We start from the raw sequence: 26,279 nt of genomic DNA, 5'->3' as shown, positions 1-26,279 counted from the left end.
CAAATGGTATGCGTGTACATTCTTGTACAGGTTTATATATTTTTTTTCATTCTCTGACAAAACTGGCAAGTCTAATTTTAATGGCAGTTTTGACCAGCATACTCAACATCAGGTTATGTTGTAGGGGATCTCAGTTACATAAAACTATTCAGATTTCTTTGTCTTCCATTATACAAACTATCTAACTGTAAAACCGATTCAAATTATTTTGACACTATTTGCTAAGAGAATATTGATATTTGACCCTTGATGATATGACTAATTAAGCTCTCATCAGAGCGCACTTCTGCTCGAGATATGTTCTCCAAAAATGAATTCGACACGCGGATCCGGTGTTTCAAAAGGCTGAAACATGCATCATACCCCTGCCTGTTCCCCACGATCTCCTTTCCAACCAGTCACCTTCTGCTGTTTTTTTAAGTTTAATGCTGAATAAACCCTTAAAAAGAACCCAACATGTATTATAAAGAAATAAAGATTTAGCCTACTGATTTTTTATATATCATATTAATTTATTAGACTTTTCAAAATGAAAGTAAAAAATAAAAAGCATAATATTCTGTGTTATTTGTGTTTCAAACATTCTCCTACGAATCCGTTTGGTTCTATTTGGAACCTTCATATTTTCAGAGACAAAGAAAAACGTCATGACGTTCTATGAATTCTCGACATTTAAAGGGATTTTGTATTCTGCCTCATGTAGGAATATAAGATGATTTACAGCAGATATAAACAGATAAATATAAAATGAAAATATATTAACCTGACAGGAAAATAATGCAATAGAAATAATCGTGAAATAATGCAATTAATGCATCGAATAGAAACTCATTTACAAACACACACACACACACGCATTCATTGTTAACTTCTCCATTAAATAGTTGGGTCGGTGTCTCCAGGGTCCAGGCTATTTGGCGTTGATTTAACTTTTTAAGTAAGAGAGAATAATCGAGTGTTTTGCACGTGAAAGGACCCCCGTTTCCCCCGCGTGTTTCCCTCCCGCGTGCGCCCCATTGTCCCCGCGCGCAGGCAGAAAGAAAACATTTGAAGTTTCTTTTTAGTCCAACAAAAGAGCCACATGTCATTGAAGTCAGTGTGTGTGTGTGTGTGTGTGTGTGTGTGTGTCAGAACTGAGAGAGTTAAATCACTGAGTCAATCATCTTAAGTGAATAACTTATTTTGTTAATTTAAATGGCTTCAATTCCTGTCAAATATTAAGTAGCTTAATATTTTTCAGTATAATTTAGTCATAGGCCTACATAATATCTTCTAGCAGGAGCTAAGTCGGTAACACATGACAGTCGCTGAAGTATCTTCGACGTCCACATCTGAACGCTCAGGAAAGCAAAAGTGTACTTCTTAGACCAATCAGCTCTCGGATACGGGATCCTGTGGACCAATCAAAACGCGCTGTTCGAGTAATAGACAAGGAGGTCTCTGCAAACTCATAAATGTCTCAGTAGTTTAGAACTCGCGCTCATCCTAAACGTCTGCTAATAACAATAACGCGGCGGTTATAATTCTCGTCACCTAATGAGAACAACAACGAAGGACCACAAATGAGGAGAGACTGCATCCGACTGATAACTTTTCCTTTCATCATCTACTTTATGTTTTCTTTGAGGAATACAAAAAGACAATCGGAGATAATAATTTTTTGATCGTGGAATATTTACATGCATTTTTTAAGCCCTGGTGGTTTGTCTGAAGTGCACTTTTAGTCAACGCGCTGCCCTGGAGCAATGAGCGGCTTGGCAGGGACCGTTCCCAGGATGATGCGTCCATCTCTCCCTCAAAACTATCCCCGCAGTGGCTTCCCTATGGAGGGTAAAATAATATTAGGCTACATTTAAAATATGCACATTAAAATATTTTAATTTAATAGCAGAAATTTGAGGCCAAATGTAGCCTAAATTTATTTTGAAATTTGGTTTGCATGAGTGCCGAAAACGTTGATGTTATTTTCTTAAAATGTAGCCATGTAAACTTTTGCTAACATACAGATATTATGTTACAATATTAAAAGCCTATATTATGTAATTATAAAAAATAATATGAAATAAAAATATATGTTCTTTAGCGGTTATTTGGATTAGAAAAGAACCCTTCTTATTAAGAAACAATAACCATTTCACTATTTGGTGCTTGAGGTTCAAAGTGCTTGATGTTAGATTATTATTAGATTAGGTTCTTCAGATCAATGTGTTGGTTTCTGTTTCTCTAAAAAACATAAAGTTCAGGCTATGAAGATGTTTAATCGGAATCATTGTTTTTATTTGTTTTCATCATTATCAACAGATTTGTTTCCATTTAACTCTTTCGCATAATTCCTGACATTTCTAAATTCTAATTAAATGCAACGGAGCATGGAAAAACTGGAGTTTGGAGGACTTTGAACCTTTGCACCAATTTACTTCATACCTAAAACTTTAAAGCAGCGATTACATTGATGTTTTTTTAAGGCAACACGAATTATGTCAGGGAATTAAATGCAAATTCATGGAGCCTATCTTACCCCTTCCTTAAGCACACTTCAATTGTTTAGGCATACATTTTTCTTTCTTTTATGTTTCTACTTCGATGACCGTCTCTCCACTGACATCGTTTGAGTTTGCTTCAATGCAGTTTCAACTCCGATGGGTCAGGGTCGAGTCAACCAGCTTGGAGGAGTTTTCATCAACGGCCGGCCTCTACCGAACCACATTCGGCACAAGATAGTGGAGATGGCCCATCACGGGATCCGGCCCTGCGTGATATCCCGCCAGCTCAGAGTCTCTCACGGATGCGTCTCCAAAATCCTGTGTCGATATCAGGAGACTGGATCCATCCGGCCTGGAGCCATCGGCGGGAGTAAATCCAAGGTGAGGCCCTGAAGTGCGGATTCATCTATCGCAGCTGGGCGTGCAGGAATTTTGTGAGCAAACTGAAAGCAACAGGTCGACCGAAAGCGCTGACTGTCTGCTGACATTATGAATTTGAAATATTTTGAACTGAATCAGGAACCTTGTTGACTGATTTTTATATTATTTTTAACAGACTACATCTCCAGATGTGGAGAAGCGCGTTGAGGAATATAAACGGGAAAATCCCGGAATATTCAGTTGGGAAATTCGGGATAAATTGCTCAAAGAGGGAATTTGTGACCGGAACAACGTACCATCAGGTATGGGATAAACATAATAAAATACACGAAAGACAGTGTGCTAATTATTTGATTTTTTTCAATGACTTTGGCTTTATTTCCCCAAATTAGTTGTCAATTATCTTAAATACGTAGCCTAAACAAAAACACTAAAGTTTTGTGATATGTATATAATCTATAGATAATACAGAGATAAACAATGACGATATTTATTTTTTGTCAATGTACGCTCGAACACGATTTCTGTTCGCGCGCGTACAAGCCCTGAAGTTGCGACGGCAACAATTTGAGAAAACAAATCTTTCTTCACGCACCCTTGATTAATTGATCTAACTTTTGTGAACGTTGTTAAAATGTTTACTTCTATATAAAAAGATAACATAATAAGAGCACTTACATACGGTTCAACTCTTGTTCAGTGAGTTCATTAAGCCGCATCATGAGAGGCAAAAACGGCGCGAGAGGTGACGAGGAGGAGGAAGAAGACGAGGAGGAGGATGAAGAGGACATCGAAAAGCGCGAGCAGGAAGAACACGCCCGCAGGAGCGGACACAGTATCGATGGGATTCTAGCAGACAGATGTGAGTGGATCCTACAAACCCTTTATAGCCTCTTTATTCACCCAAAAATGAAAAATCTGCATTCATTTACTCACTTTCATGTCGTTACAAACCCGTTTGACTTTAGTTTATCTTCGCTACACAAATGAAGATATTTTAATGAAATCTGAGCGATTTCTGTCCCTCCATTGGCAGCCTATCGCAACTACACTTTGACACTTCAAAAAAGTTCATAAAGAGATTGTAAAACTATTCCATATGAATTCAGCAGTCCAGTCCAAATTTTCTGAAGAGACTCGATTGCTTTATATGATGAACAGATTGAATTTAGGCTTTTATTCACATGTAAACATTGATCAGCGAACATAAACAGAAGCTCAACCGAACATGCTTGATGCGCGAGAATGAACCTCATTGGTTCTCGCACGTCAAGGAAACATGCTTATTTACCATAACTGATGCGGGAGATGAATGCTTATATGTGAATATAAACATTTACCAACAAACAGATTTCAGACAGAACTGTGGCAGAATCATAATTGATCTGGAGTTGCTGGAAAGATGTGACTCTAACAAATTGAATAAGAATGATATTTATTATGTTTAATAAATGGCTTGAACAGTTTATGGCCTATAATGGGGATTCCAACTCAAAGATTCCCATCACTTGGCAATGGTCAGCCAATAACAAAGAAAGAAATTACAATACCAGTCTAAAGTTTTTTTTGTTTGTTTGTTTGTTTGTTTAAATGGACAGACACAAGTGTCCAAAACACACATGAAATCCTTCAATAGTGTTAAAAGCATTCCAGGATGCTCCTCAAGAAGTTAGTTGAGAGAATGTCCAGAATGTATAGAGCTGGATTCTATACAATTTCATTCTTTGAACAATGCATAATTCTCATATTTCCATTTGTGTTGTTTCATAGCATTGATGACTTTACAATTATTCTAAAATGTGGAAAATATTCATAATAAGCATTAAATAGTCCAAACATTTGATTGGTAGTGTATATAAAAAGCAGACATTTAAATAACAGAAATGTGTATTCATTTGTAATAAGTCAAGTCAAGTCACCTTTATTTATATAGCACTTTTTACAATGCAGATTGTGTCAAAGCAGCTTTACAGTGATAACTGGTATATAATTTTGGCTGCACAGCAGCTCTTAATAATTCTTATAATTAATTCATTAATTTCTTATTAAAATGAGTTAAATTAAGCATAAAGTTGTCATAAATATAATGGCAACAGGCATGAGGGGAGTGGGATACCGAAACCACCAAATGAGTTAAACATCGGAAATCTGGAAAGAGAAGGTTTAATGTGGCCACAATGATAGATTAATTCTGCAATGACAATGAGGATCCTAGCTGAAGTTCTGCATTTCACTTAAAATAATAAAATATAAAATCTATATACTAAAAAAAATGGTTGTATTTGAAAAAACAAAAAAACAAAATGGTCATAATTTACTCACCCTCATGTCATTCCAAACTTATGACTTTTGTCTTCTGTGGAACTCTGAAGGAGAAATGATTAAAACAGATTGATCATAAATAGGCTATTAAAATATGACAACACATGAATTGTTAAGAGGACAGGACAGCTGTACCATTTACTGTGCAAAGAGGCTTCAGAGAAATTCAAAGGAAAAAAGTTGGTGAAAAATAGAGTCTGTTTTTGCCTTCTCGCTGCCTATTGGCCAACAGCTGAAGTGACTGATGTTTTTCTGTTCTATAATGATATTTAATGAGCTAACAGCCTGTCCCTGCGTGACTAATTAAGGTGAACGTTATTTGACTGCCACCAATGCCCTGCTAACACCACTTCAGCTCCCTAAATAATACTGATCGGGATGCAGTGTCACACTTAATGGCGATGGGAGTTTATTAAAGGCTATTTCGGTCAATAGGGACCAGTGTTCTCCTTGGCTGTTCCTTCATGGCCCGGAGCGCCAGTCACAATGGGGGCGAGCCTCTCGTCATGCGCGCTGCCACAAAGCCCGTCCGTCACGCTCTGCCCGTCTCGCGAGTTGCCCGAGCCGATTAAATCAGGCTCTTTATTTGAACTTCACTTTCATCTGGCCAATGAGTCAAACACGCCTTGCTCTTTTTCTCCTCCGTCCTCTTCATGCCCCGTTCTACCTCTCTTGGCCTGCGGCGCATTTTCGGTTTAATATCTGTGGGCCGTTGTCTGTCCGTTCCATTCCCACCATCGCCCCTCCTTCTCTGGGAGACACAGACAGGCAAGTTGAGTTCAGTATTTACACCCTTCTTTTGAAAAGGCGACAGCTTGATTCCTGAACCCTTTCCTTCATACTGTCTCCATATTTCATCTTAAAGACTCAAAGATGTTGGCGTGTGTGCGGGGAGTCTGAAGCTTATGAAATCTCACTGTTTGCCATCCTCAATAAAACAAAAAATGCTCTAAGAACGTTTTGCTAACCTTCCTATTAAGTTTAAATGCTACTTATGAATGTTCTCTGAATGTTCAAAAACTACCTTTTTTTTAATGTTTAAAAAATGTATCATCTTGGTTATGTGAACATTAAAGGGATAGTTCACCTTAAAATTAAACGTTGTCATCATTTACCCTCAAGTTGTTTTAAACCTGTACATGTTTCTTTCCTCTGTTAAACACAAAAGAAGATATTTTAAAGGGGATCTATAATGCCCCTTTTCACAAGATGTAATATAAGTCTCTGGTGTCCCCAGAATGTGTCTGTGAAGTTTCAGCTCAAAATACCCCACAGATCATTTATTATAGCTTGTCAAATTTGCCCCATTTGGGTGTGAACAAAAACACGCCGTTTTTGTGTGTGTCCCTTTAAATGCAAATGAGCTGCTGCTCCCTGCCCACTTTCCAGAAGAGGGCGGAGCTTTAACAGCTCATGCTTCGGTTGCTCAACAACAACAAAGCTGGAGAATCTCACGCAGCCAAAATAACGATCGTCAGTAATGGACACTGATAGAGAGACTCAGGAAGAAGTTACAACTTTTAGAATGAAACTGGACGTTTCTGAATGGTTAGTGGATAAATTTATGTAGTTTCTGTGGAGTTAATTCAACTCATCGACTAGCATGTGCCGTCATGTTAATCTTTTGTGCAAAACCCGTATGGACGCCCACTATGCATAGCGTACCTGTTTGCCAAACAGAGCCATACACACCAGGCTAACGTTTATGATTGCTATCAAATGCTGTGAATGGCCTAATATTTTTTCCAAAATATCGCTTGGACAGAAACGCTTCTTTTTTTAGCAATCAAACTTGCCAGGGTCAACTTGCAGGCTATCCAAGCTAATGAGACTCTGAGTAGAATAATGCTTTGCTCGAACTTTTGCCATGGCGTTTGAACTGGTACACTGTTTTCGAAATAACAGCGCTACGGGTGGAAATGTACAGATTAAGGGGCGGTAATATTATAATAAGATCCCCTTCCTACTTCACTAAGGGAGTGAAATCTGAGCGGCTTGTTTTTTCACATGCTTGCTAGAAAGGCTTGCCAAAAAAAAGTTACTGAGTTGTCCTTTTTCACGTTTTCTGTATTGGTAGATGTACCAGGGACCCGGTTATAGCAGTTAAACACGTAAAAAGTCATATTTTCATGATATGTCCCCTTTAAAGAATGTTTGTAACAGACAGTTGACACTAGCCATTGACTTCCATATTATTTTTGGAAGTCAATGGCTACCGTCAACTGTCTGGATACAAACATTCTTCTAAATATCTTCTTTGTGTTCAATAGAAGTAAGAACTTCATATAGGCTTGGAATAACTTGAGTAAGTGATGACAGAATTTTCAATTTTGGGCGAACTGTCCATTTAAGGAATGTTCCATTTTATGTTCCATTTTGGTAGTTCCATTTTGCAAACATTCTGGGAATGTTACTTTTGAATGTTCTTGGAACCATCTAGTAACATTTGAAAAGTGCAACTAAAATGTTTCAGAAAAATGCTCCATGAATTATGCATAATGTTTTTGATTACATTATTTAAGACCAGATAACTTGGAATGAATGTTACTGGAAGAATGTTTGTTCATAACTTTGAGTGAAACTTGCCAGAACATTAACTCTGTTAGCTGTGATAAATCATTGTGTTGTATTGGAGTAGATGCATTTAAACATGCCCAGAAAAGAAAATGCTACTGCAAAATGCATTTTAAAAAGTCAAAACTGATTGACACCCCTATAATACGCACATATGCACACACCGCCAAGCATATGCGCATGCACATGCAAACACATGCATGGATGCACACACGTACACATGCATTCACAAATAGTGCCAACTGGCCCAATGCGGGATGGTTTGTGTGGCACCATGGAGTGTGCAGTCAGCGGCTCGTAATTTACTCTGAAAGCCAAAGCAAACACAAACACATGCGCACAAGCACAAAAACACAAATGCACTACCAGGAAGACCTAAAAAAGGAAACTTCATCAAGACCAAATTTGCTAGACAAAGCCTGGCCTGAAAGTTGAAAACAGCACTGAAATGTGACGTTTATTTTGTTTTGAGTACTTGAGAAGTGGTTGCTAGACAGTTGCTATGGTGTTCTGTGTGGTCCACCTGTGTACAAACAGTATACTCACATAAAGCAATACTATATAGCAAATCTTGGCTGCATGGTTATTGCACAGCTCTACATACAGTTGCAAAAAAAAGTATGTGAACCACTTGCAGAATCTGTGAAAATGTGAAAAATTTTAACAAAATAAGAGAGATCATACAAAATGCATGTTATTTTTTATTTAGTACTGTCCTATGTAAGATATTTTACTTAAAAGATGTTTACATATAATCCACAAGACAAAAAAATAGCTGAATTTATTGAAATTAGCCCATTCAAAAGTTTGTGTGCCATTGATTCTTAATACTGTGTGTGGTTACCTGGATGATCTACGACTGTTTGTTTGTTGTGTGATGATTGTTCATGAGTCTCTTGTTTGCTCTGAGCAGTTAAACTGAGCTCTGTTCTTCAGAAAAAATCCTCCAGGTCCTGCAGATTCTTCAGTTTTCAAGCATTATTTGCATATTTGAACCCTTTACAGCAATGACTGAATGATTTTGAGATCCGTCTTTTCACATGGAGGACAATTGAGGGACTCAAACACAACTATTTAAAAAGGTTAAAACATTCACTGATGCTCCAGAAGGAAACATGATGCATTAAGAGCCGGGGGGTGAAAACTTTTTGAATTCAAAGATCAAGGTAAATTGTACTTATTTGTCTTCCAGGAAACATGCAAGTATCTTCTGTTGCTTCCGAAGGGTAGTACTAAATGAAAAAAAAAAAGATATTTAAACGGAATAAGAAAAATTTAGACATCTTCATCCTGTTCAAAAGTTTTCACCCCCCGACTCTTAATGCATCGTGTTTCCTTGCATCTAAGGGGTTGCTAAGGTGTTGTTAAGGAAGGAATCTTCAATGGGATTTTTTTCATTCTGATCAGAAAGGAAATATATATGCAAGTCAGAACAGGCTGAAGCTGTAGCTTGAAATCTCTAGGAGGAGTTACAGGTGAAAAATATGGTCTTGGGTTAGGAATAAGAAACAACAAGTGAAATGATAGAGTACAGAGTAACATTTTTATCTTATATAAAAACATTAAAGCATACATTGATTCCTTCTCTGATCAAAAGAGAGACAGACAGTGAAAGGAGTACAGTGGGATGGACAATGCGGGGAAACCCCCCAAACAAAACTGTCTCCATTGTGTCCAGTGTCAGGGTCAGCAGACTTAGGAATCCGTGTCTGCTTGCGTTCAGACCCTGAAGGCAAAATTACAGTGTGTGTGTGTGTGTGTGTGTGTGTGTGTGTGTGTGAGTTATAACATAGACAGCACGAAAACAACAGAGAGAGTTCAGGAAGGCTGCTATTTATTGGATAGTTGATAACTGACCTATAGGACTTATTAAATACGAATCAATTCACCCAATCACTAAGTGCAGTTTCCTGCTGAACTGTAATTTTTAGGTAGTAAATTCTTATAGGAGACAGTCAGCAAACACTTGTCTGAATATGTGTTTTCAATTGCTAAACAGAGCAGTCTGAGGTCAATGGTGTTTGACCTCCAGGGAGCAAAGGTTGCATTGTTGTATGTTTAGAGAGGCAGGTGACTACTTCCTCTTTTAAAGGATTAGTTCACTTTCAAATGAAAATTAACCAAGCCATCCTAGGTGTATGTGACGTTCTTCATTCTGATGAACACAATCGGAGTTATATTAATAGATATCTTGATGCATCCAAGCGTTATAATGGCATTAAATGGGAACAAGGAGTATAAAGCTGAAGAAAGTGCATCCATCCAAAGCAAAACGTACTCCACGTGACTCCGGGGTGGTAATAAAGGCCTTCTGAAGTGAAGCGATGCGTTTGAGTAAGAAAAATATCCATATTTAACAAGTTATAAAGTAAAATATCTAACTTCCGCCAGACCGCCTTACGTATTCTACTTGCGTTGCGTCAGTTAAGCTTTTTCCGTAAGCTGAATACGGAAGGCGTACTACATAGCATAAGCGTTTTGAACTGCTACAGAAGGTGGACTGGTGGAAGCTAGATATTTTACTTTATAACTTGTTAAATATGGATATTTTTCTTACACAATTGCATTGGTTCACTTCAGAAGGACTTTATTAGTCCCCTGGAGCCGTGAGGAGTATGTTTATAATGGATGGATGCACTTTCTTGAACTTCATACTTGTTTGTCCCGTTCACTGCCAATTTTTAGCTTGGATGCATCAGGATATTTATTAATATAACTCTGATTGTGTTCATCAGAAAGAAGAAAGTCATATACACCTAGGATGGCTTGAGGGTGAGTAGCTTGGGGTAATTTTCATTTTAAAGTGAACTAATCCTTTAACCCATATTCCCTTCAGCATAAGACACTGACTTGCTGCATCAGAAATCGAATACTTCCCTACTAAATAGTATGCCCAAATACATAGAATTAGAAAAACAATTGGCAAAAAGTCCCTGGATGACCTACTTTTTCCGCCGAGATTCTGAAATGCACATTCAATGGACACTTTACTATCCCATGAGGCCATGGGAGAGGATTTATGAATGGTAATAAAGCGACACAACTAACGCTGGTAGGTCACATGACAGTAACAACATGGCAGATGCAGTACGTCCAAATTTCATTCATACTACCCATTTTCATACTATATAGAGCATACTTTTTTTAATGGTCGCAAAGTAAATTCAAATTCAAATGTAGTATCTACTCAGTACGTGGTTTCGGAGGCAGCGACTATGTTTGCGATAGCATGCTAATCTTTTTATGATCAATGTTGAAAACAGTTAGGAGGTTCAACAGAAAGTTCATTTATTTGAAATAGAAACCTTTTGTAACATTATAAATGTTTTTACTGTCAACTTTGATGAATTTAAAGTATCCTTGCTGAATATCCATCCTTGCTTTTAAACAGTAGTCAATGCATTTCTACACAAACTTGGATTCAAAATGCAAAATAATCATCTGTAATTGATAACTTGATGCCAGTCAGCAAATTAAACGTGTTATGCGATGAGGCCACAGCATGCTCCATACTACTGTTTGAAATGTTTATAGTTGCGTACACACTAGCTTCTTTCACAAAAGTCACACAGCCAAAAAAGCAAAGAAAAAGAGGCTAAACAGACGAAGAGCACATTTGGCGCAGAGCTGAAACGTGTGGTTGTTTGAGGGCAGCTGCGAGGGTCACAGTTGCTCTTTAGCAAGTCAAGTCCTCCCTCTGTTTCTCTCTGTTCCTAAACGCTGGGGGGCAGATGGGCCCACGAGCTGTCACTCATCCTTTCTGTCTCCGGCATCTGTTAGTTCTCTATGTACTGCTTAATGTAGTCGGGCAGTCACTCAGCCAACCTCGCCGCTGAAAAGGACCCGCCTCGCTCTCCCCTCTTCGAGACGCTGCATTTGTTCCCAAGCTTTCTTTTGTTCCCCTCTTTGTCTTTCTTTTTTGGCTGTTTTTGATGGCGAGGGGGCATGTCATTGGCTCAATTAGCCCTCTTCATTACCTGCCCCCAAGAGAATCAGAACACACACCAAAACACAAACTCAGAGCGCTACACACGCACATATGGTTTTGTCTTGGACCTCTGCCGCTTGGCCCAGTCTAAAGCTAAGCACAATACTGCAATACTCAGTCTTGTTTTCCATTACAAAAATCTAAACATTCTTAAAGGGATAGTTCACCCAAAAATGAGAATTCTGTCATCATTTACTCAACCTTATGTTGTTCCAAACCTGTTTGAGCTCCTTTGTTCTGTTGAACACAGAAGAAGATATTTTGAAGAATGTTGGAAACCAAAGAGTTGATGGTAGCCACTGACTTCCATATAGTAGGAAAAAAAATACTATGGAAGTCAATGGCTACAGTCAACTGTCTGATTACCAACATTTTTCAAAATATCTTCTTCTGTATTCTACAAAAGAAAGAAACCCATACAGGTTTGGAACAACATAAGGTTGAGTAAATGATGACAGAATTTTCATTTTTCATTCTCACCCTCAAGCCATCCTAGGTGTATATGACTATCTTCTTTCAGACGAACATAATTGGAGTTATATTAAAAAATATTCTGGCTCTTCCAAGCTTTATAATGGGAGTGAATAGTAACCGTGATTTTGAAGCTCAAAAAAGCACATCATAAAAGTAATCCATACAGCTCCAGGGGGTTAATAAAGGTCTTCTGAAGCGAAGCGATGGGTTTTTGTGGAGTCGAGTCGAGTACCGGCATATGGCGTAGGATGTAGGAGTAGCATAAGCTTAGACGCCTCTCACGGTTTGAACAAATAGGGCTGTGCAACAAACTCAAGCTCCTCCGATGTTTCTCTGTAAAAGTTCTCATTTTAGACTTCTAATTTGTGACCCATGTTTTGTTTTGCCCTATCCTCTGCGCTTCCGCGTTCGTCAATACGTCACGCATCTGGTCAGAGGTCAGTCTTCTGCCGGAATCGTTTCGCGTACAGCAGTGTTAATTTTGGGAGCCATTTTTGTTTTTGTCTTAGTCTTTATCTTAAGACGAAAATGCTCTTAGTCTAGTTTTAGTTGTTACTTTTAGTCAAACTACAGTTACCAACATTAATTTCGATAGCTATTTTAAATGTAGTCTTTAGACAAAAGTCATTATAATTTTTCTCTTTAGACCAATTCATTTAGGCTTATGAAAAATTTGAATCAAGGTAACAGGCTGTATTGACATTGCACTCTTAGCAATAGTAACCGTTAGCATGAACGCTTGTAAAAACAGTCTGTAATGTTTTGTCTCTATTCAACAAAAACAAAATGTGATTTCAAAAGAGTGATTTTGGTAAAGTTTTTAGTCTTTTAGACACATTTCAGTCTCGTCTTTTTTCGTCAACGATATTGCATGTGTTGTTTTAGTCACGTTATCGTTTAATGACATTGGTGTCGTCTCTCATCGTCTTGTCTTAGTCATGGAAAAAAAGGTCATCAACGAACATTTTTCCTCATAGTTTTTGTTAATGAAATTAACACTGGTGTACAGAAGCCAGTGATTCTAGTTTATGAAGTTATAAATATGGATATTTTTTCTTACAAAAACCCATCGCTTCACTTCAGAAAGCCTTTATTCCCCTGGAGTCAAATGGATTACTTTTATGATGGATGGATGTGCTTTTTTGGGCTTACTATTATGGTTATGGTTACTATTCACTCCCATTATAAAGCTTGGAAGAGCCAGAATATTTTTAATATAACTCCAATTATGTTTGCCTGAAAGAAGAACGTCACCTAGGATGGCTTGAGGGTGAGTAAATCATGGGATAATTTCCATTTTTGGGTGAATTAACCCTTTAAGTCTTACGTTTTTATAAAAGTTTCATAAGAAATTTTATAAAAGTTTAATTTTTTTGCAGTCAAACTGCATGCTGGATTATGCTCTCGCCATCCTGCAGTATTAACAAAACTTCTTAGGTGGATTTTGTGTACATGAACGCACAAGGTACATGTGCCTGGGGTGATATTTCACCTCCAAATATTGAATTTAAGCAACGAGGGCCCAGAGCTGAAAAGAAACTTTGGAGATGCTTTTAGTGACCGCACCGTTTACATAGCGGAGAGCTAAAATATCTAAGCAAGACCTTAAAACACATACTCATGTGCACTACACACTAACTTTACATGCCAAAGACCTGAAAACACACACACACACACACACACACACATACAATGGCAAACACACACTCTGTGTATTTACAGAAGGCAGAATATCTCTAGATTGTCCAGTGGTTCCATTTCCATGACGTTTGGGTTTTGGTTCTGTGTGTTTAGACGCTTGCGGTCTGTATTCTTCTGCCTCAATTAAACCTGTGTTTACTGTTTGCTCTTTCCTTCTGTTGATTCTCGTTCAGTCAGCAAAAATATAAAAATGCAAGTGCTTAAGTATTTTCAACCAGATGATCAGATATCAAACATGAACATTTTGACACCATTTTACTTGTGTTGTTACGATCCTGTATTTTCTTTCTTTTCCACATGTCTGTCAAGCTTCTAAAATGACAAAAAGCACCATAGAAGTATAATTAAAGCAGTCTATGTAACTTGTGCACTGTATTTCAAGCCTTACAATAGATTAGTGTGAGAAACCGATCAAAATTTAAGTTGTTGTTCACTGATAATCTACCCTTCCAGAGTCTAATCTCATTTGAGATGGCATTTTTCCAATTTGCCACATTTCAATCACTACGTGACATGAGAAAGAATTATTGAGAAACATTTATATTGATAATGTCTAGAGCATATTTATACAGACAAACATAATAAAAAAACATCAGCCTGTTTGATGTGTTAACATCTAAGTTCAAGATACAAAAAAATGTCAAAAATACAATATATATATATATATATATATATATATATAAAATGTAAAATTTATAAAGTCACCCTATTAGGTTACACCAACAACAATAAATTTAAGAGTTAGATCGCTTTGTACCAATTTTAGTTTTTGCTTAGTCTTATGTAACTTTATTACTTTGAGTTTGATTAACTTTAAGGCAATTGGTTTCCTCAGATCATTTAAGTAGCTATATAGCTGTTAAGACTTCGTTAGATTTGTTACCTGAATTCAAACTGAATGAGTGGAATAAACTTAAAATTGTTGAGTTTACTCTAATGATTGACTAAACTAACACTAAAATATAAGTACATTTAACTCAATGTAAATGAGTTTACAGTACTCATGCTTGTTGGTTTTAAAACTTAAATGGTTTAAAGGGTTAGTTCACCCAAAAATGAAAATAATTCATTTATTACTCACCCTCATGTCGTTCTACACCCGTAAGTCCTTCTTAAGTTATTTTTGATGAAATCCGATGGCTCAGTGAGGCCTCTATAGACAGCAAAGCCATTGAACTTCTCAAGATCCAGAAAGGTATCAAAACATATTTAAAACAGTTCATGTGAGTTCAGTGGTTCAATATTAATATTATAAAGCGACGAGAATACTTTTTGTGTGCCAAAAAAACGAAATAATGACTTTTCAACAATATCTAGTGATGGCTGATTTCAAAACACTGCTTCAAATCTTTTGTTTCGAATCAGTGATTCGGAGGGCCAAAGTCACGTGATTTCAGCAATTTGGCATTTTGACATGCGATCCGAATCACTGATTCGAAACAAAAGAGTCGAAGCAGTGTTTTGAAATCGGCCATCACTAGATATTGTTGAAAAGTCGTTATTTTTTCTTTTGCTACACTGCTCCTGTTGCTGTTGATTATTGCTGCTGTAGAGCAAGTATGGACTTGCTACTGCTAAAAGATACACAGAAACGCTACTGTGAGCATGTAAGATATGCTGCTGCTGCATAAATAAATTTACATAAATCCCATAGCAGATCTAGGCAGGTGGAGCTGGGGAGGTGGAGGGGTTCAGAGGAACTCTGATAGGGAGCTACAGGACTAGCTTACAGCAAACAATGAACCAGACTGTTTAAATGTTGAGCAAGCAATTTCCTCAAGGCATGTGCCATGTGGTAATGATGTGATTGCTTGCAGATTGCCTGTAAAGGATCTATCAGCCTGTGCCAGAGTTTCATGACTGAAATAGATATTCTCGCTAGATTTGCGAGTGCACAGAAAACCTATATATGAATCATTATTCAGCTCTTATTCCTAGAATGGATCAGAATTAGATTTGAATGGATTTCAGATCTTTAAATTATCTGTCTGCATCCAGATCTGAATTTTCAGGTGCTTCTTCGCTTTTTGTGAATGGGTTATTGAAGAGAATTAGCACTTGAACTACTCCCGCCCACCCCTTTCCCTTTTTGCCCCACACACACCCACCTTTGGCCTTCCGTATGCCCCTTCCACCCCCTCCAGGGCAGGTGATGGCCTCCACTGAGAGCCCTGGCCGTCATGACGGATTCCACAGATGGAGCGTGCAAATCAATCCAACAAAGACTGAGGGGAAGAGAGAATGAGAGAGTGATGCACTAATAGCTCAATGTCTGTAGAATATAAATTAAATAAATATGAGTCTTCTTTAATTCCAGCCCCATGAATATATAGTTACCAGCTTCTCCTTTTGGCATGTTTTTGTGAAGTCATTCCAGGCTGATGAACAGTTTTCCACATGGTTCAGCGTTCCCTCTACCAAATCCCTGTGAAATTGTAGGAATTTCCCATAGTACTCAATGAGTCCTCAGGTACAATGGCTGATTTCTGTTTGAAACAAGAAAAACAATTCCACTTTAACTTTTTTTAAGAAATGTGTCGTGTTTTGATTTATTATCTTTTTCTGTTATAGTTTCGTCTTTTTTTCCATTTAATATTCTGATCATCCAGCACATTGCTTTTTTCTTTTCTCCTCCACTGTATTTCTCTTTCATCCAAAAATAAGCCTGGTTCTGAAGCCTTTCACAAAAACGCTACTATTATTTGCTACTAATATAGCATTAAAATTGAGAAAAAGCTGCTATATATATATTTGTGTGTGTGTGTGTGTGTGTGTATATAATTTTAGACAATTTTAGAAAATTATTTATGGTATAAAATTTACCATTTACATTAACCTCTACTGTTTCCAAAATACTAAACTTTAATTTGTTTTTATTATACATTAGAAAATTGTACATATAAAACATATAATTAACATATAAAACATCATATGACATAAATATATAATATATAAAAAATTATATATTATAAATTACACACACATAAATTTCTAAATAATTTAATCATATATATATATTTATGTCATATGTTTTATGTTTATATATAATACATTTTTAACAAATGTAAAAATATATAATTTAAATATTTTGTATTTGTTAAAAATGCATTACATTTATATATATATATATATATATATATATTTAGACAATTATAATATTATACTGTAATATATTATATTTATATTACATTATTGATATATTTATATTATATAATTATATTCAAAACATTAATAATAATAATAATAATAATAATAAAATATTTACATTTTAAATGCATTTTCTAAATAACAGTTATAGATTGTATAAAACATTCTCTATTCTTTGCTTTTGTGTGTGTTTCAGCGAGTCCTTCTGATGAAGGTTCAGACGTGGAATCTGAGCCCGATCTGCCGCTGAAAAGGAAACAGCGGCGAAGTCGAACAACATTCACGGCCGAACAGCTGGAGGAGCTGGAGAGAGCTTTTGAACGCACACATTACCCTGATATCTACACCAGAGAAGAGCTTGCTCAGAGAGCTAAACTCACAGAGGCACGAGTACAGGTACAAATACACCGAGACACCTCAACTAGAATAGACAGAATTTCATATGAACTGTTTCCTATGTTTGTCTTTTCTCAGGTGTGGTTTAGTAACAGACGAGCTCGTTGGAGGAAGCAAGCGGGAGCCAATCAGCTCATGGCGTTCAATCACCTGATCCCTGGTGGTTTTTCACATCCGGCTATGTCCAGTCTCTCCCCCTATCAGCTGTCAGAGAGCCCGTACCCACCTGCTAGCCTTTCTCAAGGTAAACATTTTATATATAAAATCCAATGTTACATAAAATATATCCTGATGTATTCTGTAACCATTACTGGCGACTGTATCTGTTCTCAGATTCAAGTACTGTACACAGACCTCAGCCGCTGCCGCCGCCCTCGAGTCATCAGAGTTCTGGAGGGGCGGGGCAGGAGGGCGGGGCTTCCTACTGTCTCTCTAGTCGGCATGGTTACGCAGGATATTCAGATACCTTTGGACCTCATAACAGTCACGCAAACTCTTCCATCAGTAATGGACTGTCTTCTCAGGTAAGAACTATGTAAAAACATAGATAGATCAAAGAATATAAAGGACATTCCTCCAATGGAGAAATATAAATTTACTATACATTATATAATTTATATATATATTCAGTGAAAAATATACAAACATAATATTTAATAAATTCATATTATTTAAAGTATACTAATATGTAATATAATATTATTATATTTCTGCTATATCATATTTATTAATATTCATAATATGAATATATTTTCATATAGTTTTTTTAAATTATCATATTAAAATGTAATATATTATTAATATATTTATAATATTTATATAATTTTGTATAATTTTTATAATATTGATTAATTTTTTTAATGAAAGATTTGTTTTATTAACATTTATTGTGGAGCTTTCAATCCTCCATAAGAGTGCATTAAAAATCATACAGAAGTAATGTATTATCAGAAGTTCATCAACCCAGAAAAATAGTCCCACAGTTTAGGACAATTTTAGACACTCCACTTCAAATATAATATGTTTTTACTGACAAATTCATGTACGCACAAAACTATGAGCTGTAAACTGTCTAGAATCAGTCTAATTCATTTCCTGTGGTAATTGACAGCCTGATGTTTAAACCTGGAATATACTTTTGGAGATTTTAAAACACGGCCTAAAAAGGTGATAAATGGTATTCATATTTTTGGTTAAGACCTTAAATCTTAAAAACATCCAGTTGAAAGTGACTCAGTGGAAAATGTAGTCGATCCCACCTGTTGAGTGTCAGTTTAATGGGCTCTTCTGGCTTCTGTAGAAACTATTACACACCTTAAAGACGACGCGTTACGCAGATAAATTCCACCATCGGAGGGTCATCCACGGGCCATTTTTCATTCGGTTATCTTTAGCTTTTCACTGGACCGTGCAAAGCAATGCACAGAACACACAGCAACACTCACACCCCCCTCTGTGTGATAGATAGGACGATTGACCCGCACATGTTTCTCATTTGTAAAAGAGCGCACCAATGCCTCACCGGGGGGTGTCTGTCAAGAACACTGACAGACCGCTATGAATTACAGGTCTGACGGGTGTGAATGTGGTGTGGAGCGAGTGTAGTACAGTCTCACATTCTCGCTGTCATCATCTCTACGTGAAAAATGTTGTTAAGATTCAAAGCATCCAAACGTAATATTGAGATGGATGTTTCAATGTGTGCTCTGTCTTACACATGAAATTTGAAAGAAATTAATACTTTTATTCAGCAAGGATGCTATAAATTGATCAGAAGTGACAGTAAAGACATTTATAATGTTACAAAAGATTTCTATTTGAAATAAATGCTGTTCTTATGAACTTTCTATTCATCAAAGAATCCTGAAAACAATGTATCACAGTTTCCACAAACATATGAAGCAGCACAACTGTTTTTAACATTGATAATAAGAAATGTTTCTTGAGCAGCAAATCATCATATTAGAATGATTTCTGAAGGATCATGTGACACTGAAGATTGGAGTAATGATGCTGAAAATTCAGCTTTGAACACAGGAATAAATTACATTTTAAAGTGGACCTATAATGCCTTTTTAACAAGATGCAATATAAGTCTCTGGTGTCTGTGAAGTTTCAGCTCAAAATACCCCACAGATCATTTATTATAGCTTGTCAAATTTGCCCCTATTTGGGTGTGATCAAAAACACGCCGTTTTTGTGTGTGTCCCTTTAAATGCAAATGAGCTGCTGCTCCCGGCCCCCTTTCCAGAAGAGGGCGGAGCTTTAACAGCTCGCGCTTCGGTTGCTCAACAACAACAAAGCTGGAGAATCTCACGCAGCCAAAATGAGGATTGTCAGTAACGGTGTTCAGCCTTACATTGTTCAAACCGGAATGGGACACTGATAGAGAGACTCAGGAAGAAGTTACAACTTTTAAAATGAAACTGGATGTTTCTGAATGGTTAGTGGATAAATTTATGTAGTTGCTGTGGAGTTGATTCAACTCATCAACTAGCATGTGCCGTCATGTTAATCTCATGTGAACTGACCCTCGTTTGTGAAGCAGTCCGGCGTAAAATGACGGCATGGCAACAACACTCTTCTACAACAACTCTTCCTCTTCTCTAAAGTAGCCCAACATGGCCTCACCCCCTTTGTTGTGTGTTCTCGGGGGCGGGGTTTATGTAAATTTTAGGTATGTGATGTCACTAACTCGGGAAGAAGCTTGTTGTAGTCCCTACCAGCCATTTGTTGTAGTCCTTAAACAGAATTTTTTAAAAGAAAATATCTTCCTTTGCACTGAACTTTGAGCGTAACTTGTGGGTTCTTTTGGGCCGTTTATTCGTAAGCCATTCGCCATATTGGAACAGTCAAAGCCTGTTCATGAACACTTGAGAGCAAGCTGACTGAGCATCTGCAGCTGTAGTTATACACATATGAATATCTATATCTGTAAATAGACTTCAGCAAATGGTTTTTATAACCAAACGTTGTGGCATCTTGGAAAACTCATTGATTTTTACTGTGAGTAACATGAAATGTTGACAATTCCAAGATGACAGATGTGTCGGCAGCGTCTGGAGCGGTCGAATGTGGCATCTATGTATACACATCTATGGTCACACTGCCCAGACTCCCACTCAGAATTTCTATGGAAAATGCAAAAATCAAGTTTAAACATTATCCACTAACAATGTAAATTTAATGTGAAGTATTAGCTTTTTTTTGGTTTTGTTGCCTGCTAAATTTTCCAAAACTGACAGAGAAAAATCTTCCAGAGCTTCAAAAACAGAATTCCATCGTGAATTCGGTACACATCACTCCCTGCTCCACTATGGGAAATGGTTTAAGCGAGACCATGTGCGTGACCGTGTGTCCGTGTGTGTGTTGTACTGCTTTGACTGTATCCACTGATGTAACAGGATCCTGTAGCCTGGGAGACATGCTTTTCTCTTTCTGTTTCTATGTAAAGGTGCTTATTTGGTGCAGCAACTGGAGTATGTGTTTATTTTGGCCATAATTCTGGTGGTAGATTCAATTATGCTTCAGGAACTTTTATTCCCCAGAGCACACATGCAACATTCCTGAAATGCAGCACAGTGTTTTCTAGGTTACAAAAGTAATGCGTACACACACACACACACACACACACACACACACACACACACACACACACACACACACACACACACACACACACTGTACGGCCCTCTGGCTCTGTTCTAGTCCTAGAATCAGATTAAACAATCCCCAAATTCAATTATTTGTTTGCCTGATCAATTGCAGGTCACAGAGATCTATCCAGATATCTGCATGCAAGTGTGTGTGTGTGTTATTTAAACAATAGAGTCCCGGCTAAAGGCACAACACACAGCGTCTCAAGGCTCTTATTGCTTTTAAATCCATTTTTTATAACCCAAGGGATTATGGGCAATAAGGCAATTGTATTTTATAAAAAACATGCACACTTCAAATATATTCACCAAATGTTTGGAATGCACCAAACAATTACCCACTGATCAGAATATATATACATATATATATATATATATATACACACACACTGATCAGGCATACCATTATGAGCACTGACAGGTGAAGAGAATAACACTGATGATCTCTTCATCACGGCACCTGTTAGTGGGTGGGATATATTAGGCAGCAAGTGAACATTTTGTCCTCAAAGTTGATGTGTTAGAAGCAGGAAAAATGGGCAAGCGTAAGGATTTGAGCGAGTTTGACAAGGGCCAAATTGTGATGGCTAGACGACTGGGTCAGAGCATCTCCAAAACTGCAGCTCTTGTGGGGTGTTCCCAGTCTGCAGTGGTCAGTATCTATAAAAAGTGGTCCAAGGAAGGAACAGTGGTGAACTGGCGACAGGGTCATGGGCGTCATGGCCCGTGTGGTCCGATCCAACAGACTTGCTCAAGAAGTTAATGCTGGTTCTGATAGAAAGGTGTCAGAATACACAGTGCATCACAGTTTGTTGCGTATGGGGCTGCAGAGTCACAGACCAGTCAGGCTGACCCCTGTCCACCACCGAAAGCTCCAACAGTGGGCACGTGAGCATCAGAACTGGACCATGGAGCAATGGAAGAAGGTGGCCTGGTCTGATGAATCACATTTTCTTTTACATCACGTGGATGGCCGGGTGCGTGTGCGACTCTTACCTGGGGAACACATGGTACCAGGATGCACTATGGGAAGAAGGCAAGCCGGCGGAGGCAGTGTGATGCTTTGGGCAATGTTCTGCTGTTAAACCTTCCTGCCATCCATGTGGATGTTACTTTGACACGTACCACCTACCTAAGCATTGTTGCAGACCATGTACACCCTTTTCATGGAAATGGTATTTCCTGGTGGCTGTGGCCTCTTTCAGCAGGATAATGTGCCCTGCCACAAAGCAAAAATGGTTCAGGGATGGTTTGAGGAGCACAACAACGAGTTTGAGGTGTTGACTTGGCCTCCAAATTCGCCAGATCTCAATCCAATCGAGCATCTGTGGGATGTGCTGAACAAACAGGTCCGATCCATGGAGGCTCCACCTCGCAACTTACTGGACTTAAAGGATCTGCTGCTAACATCTTGGTGCCAGATACCACAGCACACCTTCAGGGGTCTAGTGGAGTCCATGCCTCGACTGGTCAGGGCTGTTTTGGCAGCAAAAGGGGGACCAACACAATATTAGGAAGGTGGTCATAATGTTATGCCTGATTGGTTTATATATATATATATATATAACACCTTTCCTGTTTTTCTACAAATACAATGTATGATCAGTACAATGTGATCATACTGACAAAAATTGGCCTGCAGAATATTTTCTATGCTCTAATACCAACCTACTATTTAGAACAGACAGTGTGTGAATACAGATGGTTTGAGGGTGAACTCTGATCTTTCTCTTTCTCTGTAGGTTATGGGACTAATAACTCCAGCTGGAGTTGCACATCAGACCCAGGCTGAGTTTTCTCTGTCGTCTCTCAGCGGCGCTCTGGAGTCGGGTGGATCCGTCAGCAGCACCTGCTCTCAGCGCATCGAGCCCCTGTCGACTCTACCTGCCCTCTCCAACCTGCCCAGTCCACAGTCTTACGGCCCGGCCTCCTTCTACAGCATGGAGCACAGCGCCCCCTACCAGTACAGCCAGTATGGACAAAGTAAGGTCATTATTACTGTCTGCCTTCTTTATCCTTCTAATTTGATTTACAGGCTGCTAGTTTGAGTCTTTGCGCACATCCTCTAATATCTGGAGTGTGTACGTCTAATTCTAGTTTGGATCAATTGTTGATTGAATACCTTCCTCTTTTCCCTGTATGCACCATTTTCTGTAATTGTTTTCTCAATTAACAAAAAAAGGCCAAAAATAAACTTAATTTTTAATTCTTAAAAAAAACAGTACCAGCAATTATACACCTTCATGAGATATACATTATAAATAATTTATATAATCGCTATGTCATTCATTGCAATTTTGATAGTGATAGTGTCTGTAAACTGAAAGAATAACTACAAAATGTGATTGTCACTCCTAGTACTCGCAGTTTGTTCGTGACCTGAGATTTTGAACCTGAACATGTAATAATAGGGTAAAAGGCTTCACGCTCATATCAGATGTTTGTATATAGCTCTATGTGATCTGCAGAGGTCTGATTCTGTAATATCTGGACTGTGTTTGCGTGTGTGAATGTCATGGTTGGATGCTAATCTCCTGTGGCAGTATCATGATGAGAAGCAGCTGCTCTTGTCTAACTCACTATCCCGGCTCACAGTCACTCGTACAGTTACGCTCTGATGAAATGGCCGCCGCACAAATACGGCAGCTCTTTAATGAAGGGGAGGGTCAGCGTTTGCCAGCCTGATTGCTGTGTCAAATGGACAGCACATGCTTTCTTTTGGAGTCCGGCGGCTGGAATAACTCATGCAAACATTATCAGAACAATATTACAAAAGCTGCATATCATATGGGAAATCATTTAACAATATTGAAACATTTTCATTGTGCTCTTTATATTTGAATTCGTATCAAATCCTCTTTTTCTTTTCTTCCAGATTCCTTTCATTATCTGAGGCCTGAAATTGCCTGAACGGGTCGCTCAACTCAACTGTCCCAAAGTCCTGCATTTTCAAAGCCGGAATTAGGTTTTTCCACAGACAGAGATTCAAAATTCTTTGACTTGGCAATAAAAATGAAACTGTTATGCCACAGGATGGCACAGCCACACACACACACACACACACACAGCCGGCAGATCAAAAGGGCTTTTTCTGTCTAAAACATTCCCTTGAACTCTTCTTCAAAAAGCCTTCCAACAGAATTATCCACAATCCCAGAAAACAAAACAAGACAAGCTGAATCAAAATGAAATAGGAGACAATTGTGTATGATTTTACTGCAAAACATGTTTAAGTGCAATATGAGAAATAGAAATGCATGGCCACATTCATACAAGACATCCGCAGCCACTGAGGTCTTTGCAACCAACGGCCGTCCAAAGCAAGAGCCTGGAACGAGATCGCCGTTCTTATGATGCCAGACACATCGCTCTCTGCCCACGTTGTAAATAAAAGACAAATATTTTAGAGAGGACAATGAACTTTTTCTCGCACATTCCTTGACAATGAATGATAATTTTTTATTTTATTTTTTTAAATGAGGGATGATTAGAAAGTTATACAGTATTTGGGAACTGTTTTGCTTAAAGGTATCCTATGTAACTTTTGGGCCTCTAAAAAAAAATCAAAACTGTGTGCATCTTAACACTTGGTTGTGTTTTGGTTGTGCGTGACTGTGTGGATGAATATGGTTATCCTACTGCTCATAAAACATTCACTACTAGGCTTAAGAGCAATCTGATCTCATGGAAAAACGTACCTATGGAAACATTTTAGCAAAACGCAAAAAATGTACATATCACTGCAGTTTCCAAAAGAAATGAACACTAGAGGCAGTAAAACAGTAAGCACTTTTAATCGTTTTCATACACAGTTATGATTACAGGGTCAGATTATGGATTAACAAAGACTTGTTTTCACGTCTCCGTGCGCAATATTATGTTATGATCTCAAAACACTTTTTACCAAAGTGCATGATTTGTAAACAAATATTTTGGACTTTGCATCGCTTAACCAGCTCCATATGTTTCGCTTTTTCTGACATAACAAGCTTGCTCAGCTGGTACGAAATTGTACTTTGGATTGCGTAAGCCTTGGGTACGAATCCCGTGAAAACATGATGCATGATAAAAGAGCTCGCAGATGAGAGATGAAAAACAAGCTAAAATGGCATGATTACGATGGCGTTTTTATGCCACATTTGCTTTTGTTAAAGGATTAGTTCACTTTCAAATGAAAATTACCCCAAGCTTTACTCACCCTCAAGCCATTCTAGGTGTATATGACTTTCTTTTTTCTGATGAACACAATTGGAGAAATATTAATAAATATCCTGATGCATCCATGCTTTATAATGGCAGTGAGCAAGATCAACGAGTATGAGCTGAAGAAAGTGCTTCCATCCACATCCATCCATCATGTACATACTTCACACGGCTTAGGGGGGTAATATAAAGGCCTTCTGAAGCGAAGCGATGCATTTGTGTAAGAAAAATATCCATGTTAGACAAGTTATGAAGTAAAATATCTAGTTTCCGCCAGACCGCCTTCCGTATTCAATTCATGAAGAAAGTGTAAAACTCTCGCAGTTCAAAAAGCTTACGATACGTCCTATGCCTTCCCTATTCAACTTACGGAAAAAGCTTTACTGACGCGACGCCAGTTCCGTTTTTTTTTGTAATTTGAATATGGAAGGCGGTCTGGTGGAAGCTAGATATTTTACTTCATAATTTGTTAAATATGTTTTTTGTGTTTGTTTTTTTTTTTTTTTTTTTTTTTACACGCATCGCTTCGCTTCAGAAGGCCTTTATTAACCCCCCGGAGCCACGTGGAGTACACGTTTATGATGGATGGATGTGGATGGAGGCACTTTCTTCAGCTCATACTCGTTGATCCTGCTCACTGCCATTATAAAGCTCGGATGCGTCAGGATATTTATTAATATTTCTCCGATTGTGTTCATCAGAAAGAAGAAAGTTAAATACACTTAGGATGGCTTAAGGGTGAGTAAAGCTTGGACTAATTTTCATTTGAAAGTGAACTAATCCTTTAACACTATCGGGTAGGTTTAGGTGTAGTGTAGATTGTTATTTTAAAAAGAAATGGAGCATTACACTTTTAGCGCCACTCAACAGACATTTCAAATCAGAACTACGGTGATATGTACAAATCCATCGTAAAATAAAACGTAGCATATGTACGTTCATCTGTTTCGGAAA

At 37.9% G+C, this 26,279-nt stretch overlaps 1 protein-coding gene across 2 annotated transcripts; it reads left to right on the top strand.

Moving 5' to 3' along the window:
* The first annotated feature begins 1,444 nt into the window (after positions 1-1,444).
* On the top strand, positions 1,445-25,298 carry pax3b (paired box 3b). 2 transcript variants are annotated; one of them, XM_051863378.1, is made up of 9 exons: positions 1,445-1,830; positions 2,629-2,864; positions 3,040-3,166; positions 3,565-3,726; positions 17,267-17,466; positions 17,545-17,710; positions 17,800-17,990; positions 22,865-23,110; positions 23,998-25,298. In XM_051863378.1, the coding sequence occupies exons 1-9, from the start codon at positions 1,746-1,748 to the stop codon at positions 24,013-24,015; spliced, it is 1,431 nt and encodes a 476-aa protein (XP_051719338.1). In that variant the 5' UTR covers positions 1,445-1,745; the 3' UTR covers positions 24,016-25,298. The 2 variants fall into 2 exon arrangements, with proteins under 2 accessions (XP_051719338.1, XP_051719336.1); XM_051863376.1 differs by having other exon boundaries at positions 1,446-1,830; positions 22,865-23,105.
* Positions 25,299-26,279: the final 981 nt, after the last annotated feature.

This window comes from Ctenopharyngodon idella, chromosome 15 (genome assembly GCF_019924925.1).
Source record: "Ctenopharyngodon idella isolate HZGC_01 chromosome 15, HZGC01, whole genome shotgun sequence".
Classification (NCBI taxonomy): domain Eukaryota; kingdom Metazoa; phylum Chordata; class Actinopteri; order Cypriniformes; family Xenocyprididae; genus Ctenopharyngodon; species Ctenopharyngodon idella.
This window is presented reverse-complemented; position numbering and strand designations above follow the sequence as displayed.